Genomic DNA, 18,563 nt, shown 5'->3' with positions numbered 1-18,563 from the left:
GATTGAAAAATCGAATCTATACATTTCCAGACCTCCACGGATTTATGCCGAAAAAGTGTATCTTTGAACCAATGCTGTGATTGATTTTTTCAAATTACGTTATTTTTAAATTATAACGCTAATCGCACAAAAATATCACCTTTTAGCATACAAATATATATCGTGTCGGCAGCTTTCATGTGCTTTTATGGTATATTTCATACATTTTTTTGGTATATTACGGTATATTTCTGAATGCGACATAAATTTATCAGTGACAGCGATAAAAATCACAAAATCATGCACGGTGAGTTATGTGGTGAGGTGTGTTTTTTTTTTCTTGAAAGCTCTGGATTTTGTGACGTCATACGTCACCCTCATACCCTTATCCTTGCGGCGGAAATGAGTCCGGAGAGCGTTTCAAAATTTGCTCTCTTTTCAGAGGTGAAGAGAGCATTTTCGTGATGACTTTTCGTGGTGTGAGAAACATGTTGTTAACGGGAACGCATATGGAATGAAGATTCATTGTTGCGTCATTCCATACGCGTTCCCGTTAAGAACATTTGATTTGTATGGAAACATTTCAGCAACATGGGGAAATGAATTTGTTCTGCAACTTTGGCACGGAATGAGCAACAATCTGCATACCTTGGGAAAATGGATATTATGGACTTGAGATATTGTTTGTAATTTCAGGCACCAATTAATACAGAAACTACTCTATTAACGAAATTTTGCAGCTCACGGGTTCCAATAATAGGTAGAACCGGGATAAATGTAAATATAAAGCACAAACATATGCATTAAGAGGTAAGAAACATGTCAATCTAGGATAAAATCATAAGTAATGTTTCAATGGAGCTTGGAACAAAACATTTATCATCAATTAAAAGAAATAAGGTATACAAAAGTACATACGCATAGAAGAAACTTGGTTGACCAGCAACACTGACGTCACATTTAGTCAACATTTACGTTTTATGCTTTGGCCGTTTTTTCTTGAACCTTTTTATGTAAACAATCCAATAAAAAGAACTTCTGAAAACCTGCCAATCTTGTACAAAATCTATTGATAAATTGGATAAAATTATTTGTCTAGGGCTGAGAGGGCCAACTATCTAGTAATATTAAGCTGAATATAAAAATTATGGAATACGATTTCAATCAATAAAATAGAACGTTAACCCATTGTCGACCAGGGGGGTATTTAATATTTCCACGAAATTCATGTAACTTTAACATATTTTACGCATTACAGGTGAAAGATGTCGCTGGTCATTTCTGTTTTGTAAGTAAAGAGGAGGATGAAGCTACATGGAGCCGTTACAAACAGTAATCTTTCCGCGGTTTAACATAGGGTGCTCAACTTTTTTAATAGAGGGGTGCTTAGTGGGTTAAGTGGGCTGGATCGCCGGATTGCCTGGTTTTTCTGCCCTGGCTCCATTTCAAAGTTTTAAAAAGTGTCAGTGTAATTTTTATCAGCTGAAAAATCAAGTAAGAAATTTGTGGCGCAGTTTGCAACCAATTACATTTGTAAAGAACGCAATTTGCTTGTGAAATATTATATTATATTATATATTATATTATATCTTATATGCATTATATTTTTTGTGCAAAAAAAAAAAAACAAAACAAAGACTCGCTATTTTTAGTCTTTGTCTTTGTGCAATTTTTCGTATGGCAAAGTTGAATGCACTCCAATTTCAATGGCGGCGGCCGCTTTATAGTTACCTGCAAGTCATCGCGCTTACTAATAATTTGGTTATTCTTTTCAGATCGTCCAATAAAAACTAAGAATGTTCGTCGTACGTCGTAGCGTTTCCCGCCTGTACCCCGCCGGACTCCAGTGAGTATTTAATTGTTGCTAACCGGCTAATTAGCTGCTAGCTGACATAAAAACATTAATATACATGTTCTGGGTGGATATTCTCTTTCCCAACCAATTGTTATGTATGCTCCGAGTGGCTGCTTTCCGTCAATATGCGATAAGATAAACAATTTTCGATTCAAATGGCTTTACGTTTGACCCGCAGCAGCATTCCCGGCCGGCTTGCCCCTCTTGTGTTTGCTGTGTGTGTGTTTGTGTGTGTGCGCTGACTTCATTTGTTGCGTAACAATTAAATGAATTCGACATTTGATTATCTTGCAGGGTGGCCAAGATGAGTAGCCAGCTGGGTGATCTGGGCAGTGGTGCCGGCAAGGGCGGTGGCGGCGGTGGCTCCATCCGCGAGGCTGGCGGCGCCTTTGGCAAGTTGGAGGCCGCCCGCGAGGAGGAGTACTTCTACAAGAAGGTGAGTGGAACGAGACACACAATCAAATTCTTATCAGTTTTATTTAGTAGCAAGACCAACTAACGACAATCCCAATCAGTAGCACGGCCCGCCACTGAGCAGCTCTTGAACTCCGCATTTCTGTATGCGAAAGTTGATCTCCTTGAAGTTGAGTCCGGCCCCAAACGCTTTCTGCAAGCGATTCGATAGGGCCCACAGCTCCTCTTTTCCCTCGTGATTCCGCACGATCTTGAGGCCGCTCGTGAACTGGAGTCGCTCCTCATCCTCGATGAGCATGACCAGATTCTGATGCGTGTAGGGTGTTTGGGTGTTCCAGGCCAGAATGCTGGCTGGCTTGACCAGGCCACAGAGCAGCATTCCCGTCTCGCTCATGGCAGCAGCCACGCACTGACTGCCCCGCTTCCCCAGCACCACAAACTGATCCAGGGCGGCGCTCACGTCGTTCAGCTTCCAGTTGCTGCCATTGTTGACCACGTCCAGGGGTATGGCCATCTGCCAGTCACTGGACAGGGAGTGGAAGTACAACATTCGCTTCACGCCCAGGGCATGGGGCGTCAGAGTGGTCGACACAGTTCCATCCCACAGCTGGAAGCTCTCTTTCGCAATGGTAAAGGTTCCGAAATCGGGATGCGGATAGGTGTACTTGTTCTCGATGCGCCACGACTGCTGGGCGGCCACATCGTACACCACAATGCCGTCCCCGATGGAGTCCGCCATGTACACAAATCCCACATCGCAATTGTGCGAATCCAGCTCAATGGTGGGCGTGACGAAGCGACTAACGCCCTCCTTGTAGAGGCGCTTCGGCATGCGGTACTGATGCACCACTTTGCCGCTCTCCAGATCAATGGCATACAACTGGGGGGCACACAGCTGAACGAAGTCGATCTCGCCGCTGTCCAGGATCCACAGCCGTCCGCAGTCATCAATCTGAGTCCTGTAGACGGAAGTCAGGCCGTTACAATCGGCGCCATGCGTCTTGTGCCACTCGTAGCTTGGATATGGCTGCAGCAGGGTTCCATTCGGTGTCAGCTCGTTGGTTACATAGGCCAGGGAATAGGGCACGCCCTTGCCAAAGCGCGGGATGGTCACAAAGATTGAGGGCGTTGGATCGCCATCTGCACAAAGGGGATACAGTCTGAGCTGTCGCCTGTCTGATTTTGGGGCAGTTAGCCTGCAGTCTTACGTTTATAGTACACGTCCACATCGATGGGAATCACATTGGCGGGATCGTAGAGACCTTCACGCAGCACTCGCTCCCGCTCGAGCTGCGAGGGAAACGCCAGCTCCAGGTTGTAGGCCTGAAACACATTGTCCAAGGCCTGCCTCTGCACATGCTGTGCGGATGCAGCCAGCAGGAACCAGATGCAGACGCCCAAAGTAATCAAATGCAGTGCCATGCTGTAATCCTTTCACTTTCGCTGGATGTGGTGTGGTGTGCTCCACTTAAAGTCCAAACGGAGACTGCGCATGCGTCGCCACCGACTGGCGCATGTCTTTCTAATCCGTCTCAGGCTCAGCCTCTGGCAGCAGCAGGCAAGTCGGTTCAGCTTTTGCAACTGGTTTAATTGCACACAAACATTGTGCATTGAAATTCTCGTTGACTGTCGCTCTTGCTGCTTTTTATTTGTGCCCAATTTCGAAAACGAGTTCCTAGTGCTGGCTAATTACACACGCCACCCCTTTTTGGCTGCCACAGCCATGCGCCATGACGTCCGATCGGTTCATTGGCCCATTAAGTGTTATCAATTGTCCATTTATTATTCAGTTCGATTTACAATCCAGTTTCGGGTTTGTCAGCAGACAAATCGCACTGGAATCTGGAACGACTATGCCCAAGAAAATTCATACCCTTTTTCAATCTTGGTGAGACTACGCCGCTGCTCAAACCACAGTGGGCCTTGCATAATCATCTGGCGATAACCACGAACCTGAACTTTGCGACAATTGTTATGCCGCAAGAGATTCGTAATGGAATGCTGCGTGTACGTAAACAGTGGAGTCGTCTGAACATGAGTCGAATTATTAGGGCCTGTGGCTTGAAATAAGCTGACCCATCCTATCCTAATTTGTGTGGATATGTAGAGATGATGCGGCGAGGGTAGATTATTCGGTCTAGAATTTCGCTACTAATACTACTTCCCATAGCTTTAACATTTATACAAATCAAACAGAGGCTTCGAATCTTTCTCTATGCAACCCGTCGCATTTTCGATTTTAATCCGAAAAGTGTTTCTTCTTAATTTCTGGTTCACTTGGTTCTAATTATAGTTATTTCGACGCAACCAAGGCACGTATTAAATAATATATGTATGTATGTATAGTGGACTATATTAGCCACGCATATGCCGCTTATGGTTTAAACACCAATCGGTTGGAGAGCTCATCGTCGTTGGCAAAGAACACGCCGCCCTGGACGTCATCCAGTCTGCGTCGCAAAATGCGGAAGTTCACTTCGTTGGAGTTGAGGGTTCCCGCAGATATTTTCTGCAACACATCAATTTTCACTTTAGTTAATCCTTAAGAGTTAGCCATGTTGTATCCCACTTACCTGGAAGCGATTGGAGAGCAGCCAGAGCTCCTCGTAGCCCGCCGGATTGCGAACCACCTTCATGCCGCTGACGAACTGCAGATCCTCAGACTTGGCTGGCAGGGCGCCAAAGTTCTTGGTGCCGTAGGGGGTGTTGACGCTCCACACAAACAGTTTGATGGGATTGAAGGTGACGCAGTAGAGATTGTTCATGCTGTCGATGGCCGAGGCGGCGCACTCGCTCTTGCGCCTGCCCAGCAGCTTGAACTTATCGGCCATGGCCTCCACTCCGTTCTCCCAGTTCTCCCTTCGGTTGAGCACACTCAGGGGCACGGCGTACTCCCCAACGCTGGCCAGCGGATGGAAGTAGAGATTGCGCTTGTCATTGTTCAGCGCGAACACACCATCCATCAGGTCGAAGCTCTCGCCGGCAATCGTGTGGTGGCCGTAGTCCGGATCGGGGTACATGAAGCGGTTCTCTGCACGCCAGGAAGTATCCGTCTGTTGGTCGTACACGACCAGTCCGTGGTAGTTGACATCTGCAATGTAGATCATGGTGCGGCTGCAGGTGCCGCGTGGCGGCGGATCCTGCACCAGGACACTCGGCGTGATGAAGAGCGAGGCCCTGTGAATGTAGGTGTCGTTGGGGAATCGGTAGCGATGCAGCAGGCGATCGGTGTTCAGGTCGAACTGCAGCAGCTGCGGTGGGCACAGCTGCTCGCTTCCAATCACGCCCGAGTCGATCACCCACATCTGATTGCACTCAGTGACCTGGCGGGGAGAGGGGATGTAGAGGGGAAGTATGATCGCAGTATTAACTACTTACAGCCACTCGGAAGGCGGAGGTAATCAGGTCACAGTTCTCGCCGTGGCCGTTGTGCCAGGAGTAGCTGGGATAGGGCTGCAGCAGCGGTCCATTCCGTCCCACCTGCTCGGAGACGGTGGCCAGTGTGTAGGGAATGCCGGTGGCGAATCTGGGAATCGTTGTGAACACCCGCACCATGCCATTGGCCAAATGCTGCGCCTGCACATCGATGGGCGTTCCGTTCTCCGGCACCAGATTCCCAGCTGTCTGCGCGTTCTGGCGATCCTGGGCAGTGGGGAAGCCGTACTCCAGCTGCTGCCATTGTACAAGCGACTCCACAGTGCGCACTGGACTCGGTTGGCGTGGGGGCCGTCCACTGGACTGTTGGCTGTTGTAGGCCGAATGGGCCAGGGTCAGCGAGAGGGCGATCAGCAAGAGCCGCAGATGCTCCATTCTGTAGCTCGGCTATGGGCTAAATGCTGTGGTCCGTCTACTGAGGGGCCTCTTATCAACTTTGGGTTGACTTTGAATATTTTTGGAGCCTGATAAGTGCTGGGGAGAACCGAAACGGAGAGCTTTGCTTTGTCTAGTTTCTGTTGTTGTAGACTCTCAATTAGTCTTGTTTGAGTTCCACAGAAAACGAAATTTTATTGTGTTTAATATTTGGCCAGATGCGGCCTGAAATGCGCAATAATATTATACACTGACCCCAATCTTTAGCGCGAACACTTTCTTTGCCAACTTTTCACGATCGTTGCCTGTCGCTCTTCGCGTCACAATGCCAGTTGACTGTCGTGCGGCCAACTATAAACTGGAAACTTGCTCGGCAGATGAGCGGGCGCAGAACAGACACTACACACCTATAGCACAGATACACACCCGCCGCCTGGCTGATGTCGAACTGATTCAGGTTCTTAAACCCGGCAGATGGTTTATCCCAAGCTCACGCACTTACAGCCAAACTTTGCTTTGCTTCGAACTCCTCTCTAGTGTGTAGTATGTCCCCCAAGCATAATTTGCATTAGCCTGACGTGCTAAAAGTTTGTTCTACCAAATATTTGCTCGTGACTTTGACAAAGCGGGGAATTGTGGACGCTGTGGAGCGGCCGAAGTCAAAGCCTCTTATATTGCGACCAAAGTGGGGATGGGGGTAGGAAGGTGGCTAATAATGACAGGCGGTGGCATTGTCAATAATTGATGAGCGGCTCCGTGGGGGGGCGGAGCGGTGGTCTTAGCTAACCCGTAATTAGTTTTTTTTACGACTTACTAAATCAATAAGATACACATATTCTAATCATTTGTTATGCCTGTTTCTGTTTGAATTGCATTGCAGCAAAGGGGCCAGTTGGAGAAATTGAAGAACGACCAGATCCACCAGGCCGAGTTCCACCATCAGCAGATCAAGGAGCACGAGGAGGCCATTCAGCGCCACAAGAACTTCCTCGATAACCTGCACAAGTGAGCGGTGCCCCGCAGAAAGCTCTCACATCACACAGAAGCGTGATAACTCGAGACATTTACTTAAATGCATTTCACTCAATTGTATTTGTCCCATCCTATCCGATCAGTGCGCAGTTTATACACTCAAAAATTGTTAAACTTTTGTAAAATCTACATGAATAAAACACAGATTTTTTAAAGGCTTTAATTGAAAATAAATCTTACTACGATGCCCTGCCCACCCGCAGCTACAGAATAGTCAACTCGTGCTACAACTGGTTCTGGGTTTTTTCATACTACTACGCCTCCTATGCCCTCTTCAGAATGGGCATCTCTGGTTTCTTATTGAATTTGTAGACCACAAAAAATATTATTTTAAATAGTTCGAACCAGCTCCAAGCAACTACAGAGTGTTTAGGATGCCGCATTTCCATAATTTTAAATTCCAATTCCGCCAAAACACACTCTGCGGCTTATTAAAAAAAAATCGATTCATTCATTAATTAGCAAACTGGCTCAGCTTTCATTCAGTTTTGTTAAATGCGTAAAAATCTCGCTATAAACATTTAGCAGTCTATTGTTGTTTGAAGCTGGACTAAAATGATGGGACAAAGCTCCGAAGAGCCCAAAATCGGGCAGGTGAGATTGAAGTTTGAGAAACGCTGCTTCATATTTACCGTACCAGATATCACCAAGGAATTTGTTTGGAACTTTGTCTTTCTCTTTATAGTTTTGGTGCATATTTATATTTGAAATTTGAATTGAACGTGGGCGGGCAGAAAATATCTGGCAACTGTAATTTTACATGCTATCTACATTCCGCTCTACATATCGAGGTACAGAGTTATCGGTATCAAAGAAAAAAATGAAGTTATCGGTATCAAAGAAAAAAAAATGAAATTATCAATGAAATAATGAAACGCAGTTATCGGTATCAAAGAAAAAAAATGAAATTATCAATGAAATAATGAAACGCAGTTATCGGTATCAATGAAATAATGAAACTATCAATGAAATAGTATATTTTGGTATATTTCTGATGGTTTGACGGTCACACTGCGCGGGACACGTATTTATTTAAGATGTTTTTTAATTAAAAATTAAATTGTGATTAAACCAGGTAGTGCAGGCCGCGAAAAAGTAGTGCAGCAAGTGGGTCATCATGTTTGCCAATCTGAAGAACAAGCTAATCGAAGAGGTGAAAGCGTCACCGTCCAAATTCCAACAATTTGCGACTGCTGCACAGGTACGGTACCGTACGTCCAGGTGTTTGCAAAGGGTTGTGAAGGGGGGTCAAAAATGCAAATTGATGAAAACATACGCACACCAAAGCAATCTTGGTGTGTGTGCGTGTGTGAGATAGAGCGAGTGGAGCTGCATGAAAATGCATTTTTGACCCATTTTCACGATAATAGACATTATGGCCAGCTGCTTCTGCTGGCCTAGCCACCCAGGAAAACCATGCACTAACACTCACTCACCACTCACACGCCTAATGACTCTTGCAGGCGGCCGTGAGCTCATCGACGGGCACAACACCCAACAGCTCGGACACCAACACCAGCAGCGGCACCAATGAGAACTTTTTCAGCATCACGGAGGAGGGTGAGCTTTCTCTTCGTTCTGTCAACTATGTTTAAGTTTCTTATCAGCCCCATTTTCCATTCTCCATGCACACAGATACGCCTCAGAACTCGCCGTACCGCATACAAAAGCTGCCAACGACGAGCGCTTCTTCGCTGAGGGGACGCTCGTCCACACAATCCCTGAATGGATTGGGCGGCGGTGCCATACCGAGGAGCCGCAAGCTGTCCAACTCATCCTTGGCCAGCGATGTGTCCTTCCGCCTGCCCTCCTACGATGCTCCAGCCGTAAATATCGATGGAACAAGTACCCGACTATGAATTAAATGGATTACTTTAGGTCTATCACTTGCAATCGGATCTGGATGAGACGAGCAGCGAGTTTGATGACTCAGCCTCGACGGCTCGCCTGGATGTGATCACCAAGGATCAGCTGTACGATGCGTACAAGAAGTCCCTCGATCGGTACCACAAGTATCGCTGCCGCTACACGGATCTGGCCAAAAAGTACAAGGAACTGGAGCGTGACAGCACCAAGGCAAGGGTATCTATCAATCATCTTATCTTTGTCACTGATAAGCGTTTTATTTATGCTGCCGATAAAATTTTCCGACTTTGCAGTCGGTGCTGGTGGAGACACAAGACAAAGCGCTGCGTAGGATCAGCGAACTGCGTGAGCAATGCACACTGGAACAGCAGGCCAAGGCGCATCTGGAGGAGGCGTTGCGGATCGAAATGGATGATATGAGCTGCAAGATGCAGGCTTACCAGACCAAGCTCAAGTTGCTCGGCGAGAATCCGGAGAACGTTTCGGCTGCCCTCGAGCGGGTCAGTCAAGGTCTGGACAGCGACAAGCTGATCGATTTGGAAGAATCGACAGTCAGGTCCCAGCCCCCAGCGAATGGCAGTTCGACTGAGGACTTTTCCCATCTGCAGCAGTTGCTCGAGGAGCGGCAAGTGCAGCTCCAGGAGATAACGGAGAAATACGAAGCTCTGCGAAAACAGGAGGAGGAGAATGTCTTGCTCTTGGCCCAGACCAAACAGGCCATTCACACGGAGCTGGAGCACAAGGACATCGAGGTGGGGCAGCTGCAGGAGAAGCTGAAGCAATACGACTCCCAGCGCGAGTCTCAGACCAGTGACGTCAAAGATCAGATGAAGAAGCTGCTGGAGGCAAAGCAGGAAGCTGAAGCAAAACTCATTGCCACAGAGCATCTTTTGAGCTCCCTCAAAGGCGACCATTCCGCCAAGGAGCAACAGGTGTTGGCCCTCGAGAAGCAGCTGGCGTCTTTCAAAGCGGAAAACGAAACAAAACTACACGAATTGCGACAGCAGAGCGAACAACTAGGATCTGAGCAACTTGAGAAACTACAGGTGGCCAAAGAAACTGCGGAAACTAAACTGTTGTCTACGGAGGAGCTGTTGAATACCCTAAAGATGCAACACTCGGCAAAGGAGGAACAGGTGGTCGCATTGGAGAAGCAACTGGAAGAATTCAAAGCAGAAAGTGAATCCAAATTGAATGAATTACGGCAGCAGAGCGAGGAGCGTGACTCTGAACAACTGAAGAAGCTACAAGTGGCCAAGGAAAAGGCAGAAGCTCAGCTTTTGTCCAAGGAGGAGCTATTGAAGTCCTTGACGATGCAACACACGGCAAAGAAGGAGCAAGTGGTGACACTCGAACAGCAACTGGCTGCTCTTAAAGCGGAAAGCGACACACAACTGAACGAATTGCGGCAGCAGATCGAAAAGGTTGGCTCCGAGGAGCTGAAGAAGCTACAGGTGGCCAACGAAGAGGCAGAAGCTAAAACTCTCATACACAGAGGAGGCATTGAAATCCTTGACGATGCAACACTCGGCAAAGGAGCAACAGGTGGAGACCCTCGAAAAGCAACTGGAAACTCTCAAAGCAGAAACCGATCAGACCCTGAAAAATCTGCGACAGGAGAACAAGGATCGTGAGTCCGAAAGCAACGCTGCTAAGGCACAGCTACAGGAACTACAATTGTCCAGAGCGGAAGCAGAGGCTAACCTCTTAAGCACCGAACAGCTTTTGGTCTCGCTGCGGGCCGAATTATCAGCCAAAAACGAGCACGCGGCGACATTGGAGAAGGAAGTGCACGCGCTCAGAACAGACAGTGAGCAGAGCTTGCAGGACCTGCGCCAGCATAACGATCAGTTGCTCGAAATTGTTCAGCGCTCTCAGCAGAATGACTTTGAGGGTCAACTGCAGCAGACAAGGGACAATGTGGCTGCGCTTGAAGGGCAGCTGGTGGAGCGCGAACGGCAAACACTGGAGCTCGAAAAGAGCTTGGAGATCGAGCGTGAGTCTGTGGCCGCACTGAGCAGCGAAAAGACATCCCTCGAAGAGCAGCACAAGCTACGAATGGAGCAGCTGCAACGAGAAATCCAAATGCTTCAGGATCAGCATGCCAGCACAGAGAGTGAAACGATTGCCGCACTGAAAGCGCAGCTTGAAACGCTCAACCAGGAGCTGGCCGGCAGTCGGGCGAGTTTCCTGGCTAAGGAAAAGGAACTGAAGGCCTCTGGCAATAAGATGAACAAACTGAAGAAGCAGCACGAGCAACAGCAGGCCAAGACAAGCGAGCAAACAGCCCGCGTAGAGCAGCTCCAAAAAGAGATGGCGCAGGCCCAGAGTCTCGCCAGGCAGGTGGAGAGCGAGAAGGAGGAACTGCAGACACGCGTTAGCTCCATCCTGGAGGAAATCACCAGCATGCAGACGCACTTGCAACAAGTGCAGGACTCGCATGGCCAACTGGAGGGCGAGAACCGCAAGTTGGAGTCCCGAATCGAGGCTTTGCAGCGGGAGCAGCAGAGCAACAGTGTGCACGGCGAGCGCACCTCGGCCCAGATGGAGGAAATTCAGAGTGAAAACACCAAGCTGGCTGAGCGCAACTGTCTGTTGGAGGAGCAGACGAATCACCTGGAAAAGCAGCTTGAACTTGAACAGAAGACGAAACAGGAGGAGCTTGCCAAGATTCAGGCGAAGATGCAGCAGGTGCTGGACGAACACTCGAAGCTGCAGAATGCCCAAGAGCTAATGGATCACGACCACCGTACGCTGCAGGACAAGTGCGATGCCTACGAGAAGGAGACGCTGCTGAACAAGGATGCCGTGGAGTGCCTTCAGGCGGCCAGCGAGGAACTGCAGCAGGTCAAGGCCAATCTGGAGCGAGATCTGGCCGAACAGCAGCAGCATCTGTTGGAGCTGCGAGAGCGCCAACGCGAGCAAGAGCAGCAGGTGAAAGACCAGGCCGAACGCTGCTCCGAACTTGAGGCAAGCCACCAGGAGAGCGAGTCCCAGCTGCAGGGGACCATACAGAACCTTCGCCAGCAGATCGATGCGTTCAGGGCGACAGAGCAGGGCGTTCAGGAGAAGATGCAAGCAACCAGTTTGTCCCACGCCAACCAAATGGAGACTCTCGAGGCACGCTGGAGTGCAGCCAATGCGGATGTTGAGCGGCTGCACGAGGCCAATGACGCCCTGCAACTGGCGATGGATCAGCAGAGTCAGCGGCTGGAGGAGATGCAGGAAATCCTAGCCCAGAGAGATCGGCAGCTGGAGCACACGGAGGATTCCAGCAAAAAGCTGGCCAAATATGACGAGATTCAAGTCGAAAACGAGTATCTCCACACGCACACGAAGCAGCTGGAGCAGGAGTTGGCCGACAATGCGGAGCTCAAGGAGAAACTTAAGTCCATGCAGTGCGAGCTTTATGTGCTCCAGGAGCAGGTCGAGCACCACGCCACTCAAGTGACCGAAAAGGAAGGTCAAAGTGCGACAGCCAAGGCGGAAGCAGACCAGCTGAGAACGGCGCTAGAGGAACAGGCACTCGAACTTACCCGCCAGCGGGAGCACGCCAGTTTCGTGACCGAACAGAGCGATGCTGTCCAGACAGAGTTGCTTCAGGCACAGCAGCAACTGCAGGAGCGGCAAAGCGAGTTGGCCAAGGCACAGGAGGAACAAATTAGTCTACAGGCGGCCATTGCGCAACTCCACAATGAGGTGGCCAGCCTCAAGGAGCAGCCTGTGGCTTCCGTTGCCACAGATCCGGACAGTCTGCGCAGCCTCAACGAGCAGCTGCAGCGCGAATTGGAGGGTCTGAAACACAAGAGCAACGGAGCCGAGTCGAATATGCAGCAGGAAATCGAGGAACTGCAGGCGAACAACCAACAGATGGCCGAGCGCATCAATGAACTGGAGACCCTGAGGGCGGGCATTCAGGCTCAGCAACTTTTGAACAGCATGGCCCCCAAGCACGTCCAGGAGGCTGCTGCCACCAGCGAGAAGGCCGTGCTGGAGTCCAAATTGAAAGAGATCATGAACGAGGTTCAGGATGTGACGAATCGAAACCTGTTCCTTGAACAAAAGTGTGAAAATTTCTTGATACTCGAACAGTCCAACGAGCGTCTAAAGCTGCAGAATGCGAAACTCTCGCGGCAACTGGATGAAACACTGGTAAGCATGGAAGAAGAAGCCATCGCTAGACACTGGATTACTCATTTTATTTCTCGCTTCCATTTCCAGGTATCCATGCAGCACAGCAGCGAAAGCACAGTGCCGGCCAACACAGAGTTTGAGTATTTGCGTAACATTATGTTCCAGGTGAGTGTCCACAGATCTGTCGCATGATTAAAGCACAGCCTAACATGTTGTATTCCCTGATTGGCAGTACTTAACCGGCAATACGAACAACGAGACTCTGGTGAAGGTGATATCGGCGGTGCTGAAATTCTCGCCACAGCAGTCGCAGGTGGCACTGGAGAAGGAGCATCAGCGTCGATCGTTGGTATGACCCGTCGCCTGTTCCATCCACATATTACATGCTCAATAATCATTGGTGGTGTTGGCTTCTTTGCAGCTGAATAAACTGATCTAGCATGAACTAATGGCTCTCCACGACGGCGGCTGGTGGGAGCCATGCCCAGCCACGCTTCTAGACTACAAATTTAATCAGAATCAGAATGGTTAGCCCAAGATCACAACAAGTACCTTACACCTAAACGGAAAACTGGGCAGAACAGGCATGATATAGGGCAATGGATTCTCCTCGACTCCAAGCATTTCCGCGACACGCATGAACCCTCCCTACCCCAAACATACAAACTAAATATGTTACTATCGATGTTATTATTGTACAGTCCTCTCTGTTGAGCTCTAACTACTTGTGTCCACCCCCTCGCATGCTATGCACTATTGTACATTTCTATTTGGGATTACATTTTCCCTCTCTCCTCTCTCTGTCTTTGTCTCTCTTCTGTCTCGCTACACATCCCATCCCGCTTAAGTGCAATCGTATTGCTGTATTTTAGTTTAAGTTGAAAATTGTAAGGAGCAACGATTCAGCGACAAGGATTCATTGCAGTTGCAGTTGGCATTTAGTTTAATCCAAAATCTATACATAAAATATATATTACAATATAAATAAATAGTTGCAATTCATATAAAAGAATCAATCTCGTTTCCCCGCCTCATGCGGTTGGGTCTGGGCATGCTTCATCTGGAAATGAAAGACGCGCCGCCGCTGCACAAAGCTGCGCATCATGGCGCGTGTCAGGGGCGACAGCTGGTAGTTGGGTCTGTAGTTCTGCAGGGCATCGAGGGCGTGCTTAAAGCCGAACCGTTGCAGCCGCAAGATGGCCTGAACGGCTGCCTCCTGAACGCCGGGCCGTGGCACCGCCACGAGCAGGCGCTTGAACAGCCCCATATAGCCGGAGATATCGGTCTCGATGGGCAGCGGCTTCACAACCACCGATATACACTGCAGAATTCCCGCGAGTCGGACATCGTACGCATCGGTGTGTGCACTTAGATCACAGTAGCTGGAGGCGAGCGGCACCAGGTGCTGGGCGAGCACATTGTTCAGCACATCCACTCTCGTGCTGCGACGGCAGAAGAGGGCAAAGGCGTAGCTCAGCTGCTCCAGGTGGCCCACTTTCAGCTTGCTCACCAGGTTCTCCAGCACCTGTTCGCTGGTGGGCTCAAAGGGCTGGAAGTGATACTCGAAGCGAAGCTTGGAGAGCAGCAATCGTCCACTTCCATTGGGCTCACCCACGTCGTACTTCCGACTCATCAGCAGGTGCTTGATCACAGTGATCAGGGGATCGGAGTTGTTGTACTCGCGCTCCTCGCGGTGGGGCAGCACCGTGGGATGGCAGCACAACACCTCGTACGCCAGCTGCGGCACTTCCTTGTCGTAGTGATAGAGTATTTTTGCAAGCAGCAAGCGCGACGGGTTCTCGTAGGTCTCCGGATTCGAATGGCTTAGCTGCAGTCGCACCATCTGCAGGTAGAGTTTGACGCACGTAATGGACCAGTCCCACTGCAGTCTTTCCTTGGTCAGCCTGAAGAGACGCTTCTCCAGCGCGCATAAGAAGCTCTGCGTGTAGGAGGGTTGGCTCTGGCCTCTAAACACTTCAAAGTATCTGAGGGCATTCAGCAGGCGATCCAGCGGGTCGTTTGGCTGGGGCTCCGTCCAATCGTAGGTCATCTGGCAGAATGTTTTTAACATCACATGGACAATGACAGCCACATCCTGCGTTACCTTAAAGACCTCCAACGAGAAGTCGCTGCATGTGGAGTCGAGTTGCATGGTGTCCGTGAGATATCTTTTTATTGTGGAGCACAGCATATCAAGCTGCGTCTGGCTGTGATGCTTAGGACCCTTCACTCTACCCTTGGGGGCCTCCAGAACATGCATAAGCATAGCCTTGGGTTCCGCGTCGCCCCTTGGGCACCCTGACAGCTCCAATGGGATCTCGATGGGTGGACTGTCGCTATCGTTCGTCTCCTGGGAAGGGGGTGAGGCTGGAGACTCCAAGTCATAGCAAGAAGATGTCTTGTGCTCCATTTCCTTCGTCTCCTTTCTCTCTGCTCTCCTTTCATCTTCCTGTTTTGGCGTCTGCTCTCCTTTTGTATCAATATCTTTTGCCAGTTGCTCTTTCAGGCTATTCTGTTCCATTTCGATCTGCTTGGCTCTCAATCGAGTTAAACGAACTTCTTTTTGCGGCGACTCGCTTGCTCGTTCGTTCCTTTTGAGCGGACTAAAGGCCGATCGCAGTGGGGATTGTGACTTCGGGGATTGTGCCTTCGGGGATTGTGCCTTCGGGGATTGTGGTGTCGGTGAGCAGCTTTCTTCCTCTATAACTAGTTGCGACTCATCTTCCGATTCCTCACTGGTGCTACAACTGAAATCAAACGAATCCGAAGGCAGCTGCTCCTCGCTCGTAGCACCACCTTCCGAGTCTGACTCGCTGCCGAACAGCTCCAAATTAAAATTCGTGTGCACTGCCGTTGATAGTTTGGGTGGATCTGCTGCTTGTTCTGGTTCTGCCCTGTCCTCTTTGTCATCTAGGAAAAATGGCATATTATTGCCACATATCCCTGGCGCCCTAACATCCTCATTCTCACTGAGTTTGGTTTGCTGTTCCAGAGAAGTTTCTTCATCGGTGACGAATTGTGAATTGCATTCCGCGGGCAATGAGTGGTTTTCGCTCGTAGCATCTTCCTCACTCTCAATTAGTTCCTCTTGGATGGGCAGCAGCTGTTCTGGAGAAGTGTCTTCGTCAGTGAAGACTTGAGAATTGCATTCCACTGGCCATGAATCTGTTTCGCTCGTAGCATGTTCCACATTCTCATTGAGTTCCTCTTGCGCAGGTTGCGGCTGTTCCAGAGAAGTTTCTTCATCAGAATTGCCTTTAGAAAGTTGCACATCCTCATCTGTTTCGCCGCCTCTTGGCTCTGTCCCTTGTATGCCAGGGCCATTGGTGGTCAAGTGAAGCAAATACCGCTCCTCCGAATCCAATTCATAGTCCAGATTATCACAGTAGGGTATGTTGAAGGTGTTTAGATTGCTTATGAATTGAATCGCCGTCTCTGGTGCTGGGCACTCCACTTCCTGGTGCACTTGCATTGACTCATTGGCCACTTGGAGTGGTGCTTCGTGCGAGGGCAGTTCCACAGGCTTTCGCTTGGGGATGGGCTTCAGAAGCGAAGCTGCTTTGCGTTTTCTAGACTTTTGCTTTCGTTCTTTCGGTGGCTTTGGTGGCTTCGGTGGCAGATGGATCGGCGTGAGCTCCCCTCTGATGCTGATGTTGGGCGATTCGGCGATTAAGTCCATGGGATCGGTGCCAACATCCATGCCCCGGCCATCTGTGTCCGACTCGTAGTTATCTGTAAAGAGAGCGCGTTGAATTACATCAAATAATCGAAGGAATATCGCATGGAGACCTTTCTTGCTGCTTCCGCTGGATGCATGCTCGGGCCCAAGCTGCTTCTCAATCACCGGATGGGTCAGTGTGCCCTCGTAAAGGGCATAGAGCCAGCTGGTGAAGTCCATTTGATTGATGCTGGGCGGCGGTGACTGTGGTGGGTTCGAACGCCTGTGGAGCAGACAGAGAACCATTTGACCAATAACCTGCCACAGCTCATCGAATGCCTGGGGCGGCAGGTTAGCGAGGCAGCTTTGGTTGTGAGGTAGAAAGTTGAGAATCTCCCTGGCAAACTCCTTGTTGTGGCCAGCCGGAACGTTGCCGCCCCCCGTCAGTGTCTCATCCTTCACACTTTCGAGCATGGTGCGCGAGGGTGGCCGAGATGTGGAGACCTTCAGCTGTGACGGCACCTCCGGCATGAAGTCGATCTCTCGGTGCACATTGCACAGCATGGTGCAGGTGCCCACGTCTGTGGTGGATGTCTTGTGGATGGGGATGTCTTCCTCCACCACAAACAAAGGATCCATTATGGGGCTGAGGGGCTTGGCGATATCGTGGCTGTGCCAGGATAGCATCTCATCTAGGATTTGTCGCACATTCGGCGGGGGCTTCGGTTCCGGAAAGCAAGTGCCCACATCGCGGTACTTGATGAAGGAGGCCGTGGTGGTGCCTCTTGTGGTTGTGGTGTTCTTATGCTGCGTCCCCTGATTGCGGGTCTCTACCAGATTCACCACTTGCACCCCAATGGAACACGTATTGGTCGCCAGCTTGGTCGAAGTTTGCGTGGATTGCGTTTTCATCGTTGATTGGTTTCCTTTCCGCTTCGCTTTCGTATTCGGACTCTTCGGCTCTGGCACTGCGATCTTTGCCGACTTGCAGTAGTCTCTGACTTTTTTCATTATATTCTGTTCACGTCGCGGGAGCCCGGCATCGTCGCCAACTCTGTGCGCGAGTTGCATGTAGGCCTCGACCAGGTCTTTGGCATCCATCGGCAGGGCCCTGACCTTCAGCTCCTCCTCCAGATTCTCACAGTTGGTGACTTGTGCATCCAGTTTTATTTCCAGCTCGTTGCAGCGGCCACCGAGTTCTTGGCACTGCCTCTCCAGCTCAATCCTCTGTTGCTTCTCTTTCGTGTACAGATCGGTCACCTCCTTCGCTGTCCGCTGCGTATCGGTCAGTTTTTGATTGTGGCCCTGCAGCTGCTTCAGTTTCCGAATCAACTCATCATTGTCGCAAATCCGCTCGGACAGACGGCGACGCTTGGACTGGGCGTTGGTGTTGCTCTTGGGTATCGAAGAGTGCCGAAACTGCGGGGTCAGGAAAGTGCCCCCTTGAGCGCACTGGCCCAGAAGGTGATCAATGTTGATCTCGGGGAACTGTAGGTTCTCCGGCATGGCCATGGCGCCTCCTCCACCTCCCTTTTGTTGTGGTACTTCACGTGTTTACGTTGTGGCGCGGGATAAACGCTTAGTTTGCATGGAAATTTGCGGGAAGCTGCATATCTATTGACACCACGGATGTATTTTAGCAATGAGGCGTGGGGACACCTTAGGGTTAACTTATTTAAAACACAGATAAAATAAAAACTAAAAAATAATCCGCGTTTCTTTTTTACAACCGGTACCCTACTATGGATGGAAAATCGTCGATATATTAATCGATCCCATATGTTGGTTATTATCGATAGTTTTCTGCATCCCTGG

The 18,563-nt window shown here is 49.6% G+C and overlaps 5 protein-coding genes across 6 annotated transcripts; 2 read left to right on the top strand and 3 right to left on the bottom strand.

Moving 5' to 3' along the window:
• The first annotated feature begins 1,380 nt into the window (after positions 1–1,380).
• Positions 1,381–7,253, top strand: LOC111075877 (ATPase inhibitor mai-2, mitochondrial). Its single transcript, XM_022369388.2, has 4 exons — positions 1,381–1,473; positions 1,755–1,825; positions 2,129–2,270; positions 6,939–7,253. Exons 2-4 carry the CDS (start codon positions 1,776–1,778, stop codon positions 7,065–7,067), a joined length of 321 nt encoding a protein of 106 aa, XP_022225080.1. The 5' UTR covers positions 1,381–1,473; positions 1,755–1,775; the 3' UTR covers positions 7,068–7,253.
• On the bottom strand, positions 2,293–3,819 carry LOC111075876 (protein yellow). The gene is made up of 2 exons (XM_022369387.2): positions 3,457–3,819; positions 2,293–3,388 (listed from the first exon to the last, which is right to left on the bottom strand). The coding sequence occupies exons 1-2, from the start codon at positions 3,668–3,670 to the stop codon at positions 2,346–2,348; spliced, it is 1,257 nt and encodes a 418-aa protein (XP_022225079.2). The 5' UTR covers positions 3,671–3,819; the 3' UTR covers positions 2,293–2,345.
• Positions 4,449–6,658, bottom strand: LOC111075875 (major royal jelly protein 1). Its single transcript, XM_022369385.2, has 3 exons — positions 5,627–6,658; positions 4,822–5,571; positions 4,449–4,757 (listed from the first exon to the last, which is right to left on the bottom strand). The coding sequence occupies exons 1-3, from the start codon at positions 6,056–6,058 to the stop codon at positions 4,623–4,625; spliced, it is 1,317 nt and encodes a 438-aa protein (XP_022225077.2). The 5' UTR covers positions 6,059–6,658; the 3' UTR covers positions 4,449–4,622.
• Positions 7,254–8,088: 835 nt separating the features above from the next.
• On the top strand, positions 8,089–14,086 carry LOC111075907 (golgin subfamily A member 4). The gene is made up of 9 exons (XM_041593121.1): positions 8,089–8,291; positions 8,554–8,650; positions 8,726–8,916; positions 8,969–9,172; positions 9,250–10,296; positions 10,502–13,108; positions 13,178–13,255; positions 13,323–13,439; positions 13,512–14,086. Exons 1-9 carry the CDS (start codon positions 8,208–8,210, stop codon positions 13,527–13,529), a joined length of 4,443 nt encoding a protein of 1,480 aa, XP_041449055.1. The 5' UTR covers positions 8,089–8,207; the 3' UTR covers positions 13,530–14,086.
• Positions 14,014–18,502, bottom strand: LOC111075906 (little elongation complex subunit 1). 2 transcript variants are annotated; one of them, XM_041593119.1, is made up of 3 exons: positions 16,880–18,502; positions 15,753–16,822; positions 14,014–15,722 (listed from the first exon to the last, which is right to left on the bottom strand). In XM_041593119.1, exons 1-3 carry the CDS (start codon positions 18,258–18,260, stop codon positions 14,103–14,105), a joined length of 4,071 nt encoding a protein of 1,356 aa, XP_041449053.1. In that variant the 5' UTR covers positions 18,261–18,502; the 3' UTR covers positions 14,014–14,102. The 2 variants fall into 2 exon arrangements, with proteins under 2 accessions (XP_041449053.1, XP_022225121.2); XM_022369429.2 differs by having other exon boundaries at positions 14,014–16,822.
• Positions 18,503–18,563: the final 61 nt, after the last annotated feature.

The sequence above is a fragment of the Drosophila obscura genome, unplaced genomic scaffold (genome assembly GCF_018151105.1).
Source record: "Drosophila obscura isolate BZ-5 IFL unplaced genomic scaffold, ASM1815110v1 contig_186, whole genome shotgun sequence".
NCBI classification, from domain to species: domain Eukaryota; kingdom Metazoa; phylum Arthropoda; class Insecta; order Diptera; family Drosophilidae; genus Drosophila; species Drosophila obscura.
Note: the sequence above shows the minus strand (reverse complement) of the source record. Positions and strands in the feature narration are given on the sequence as shown.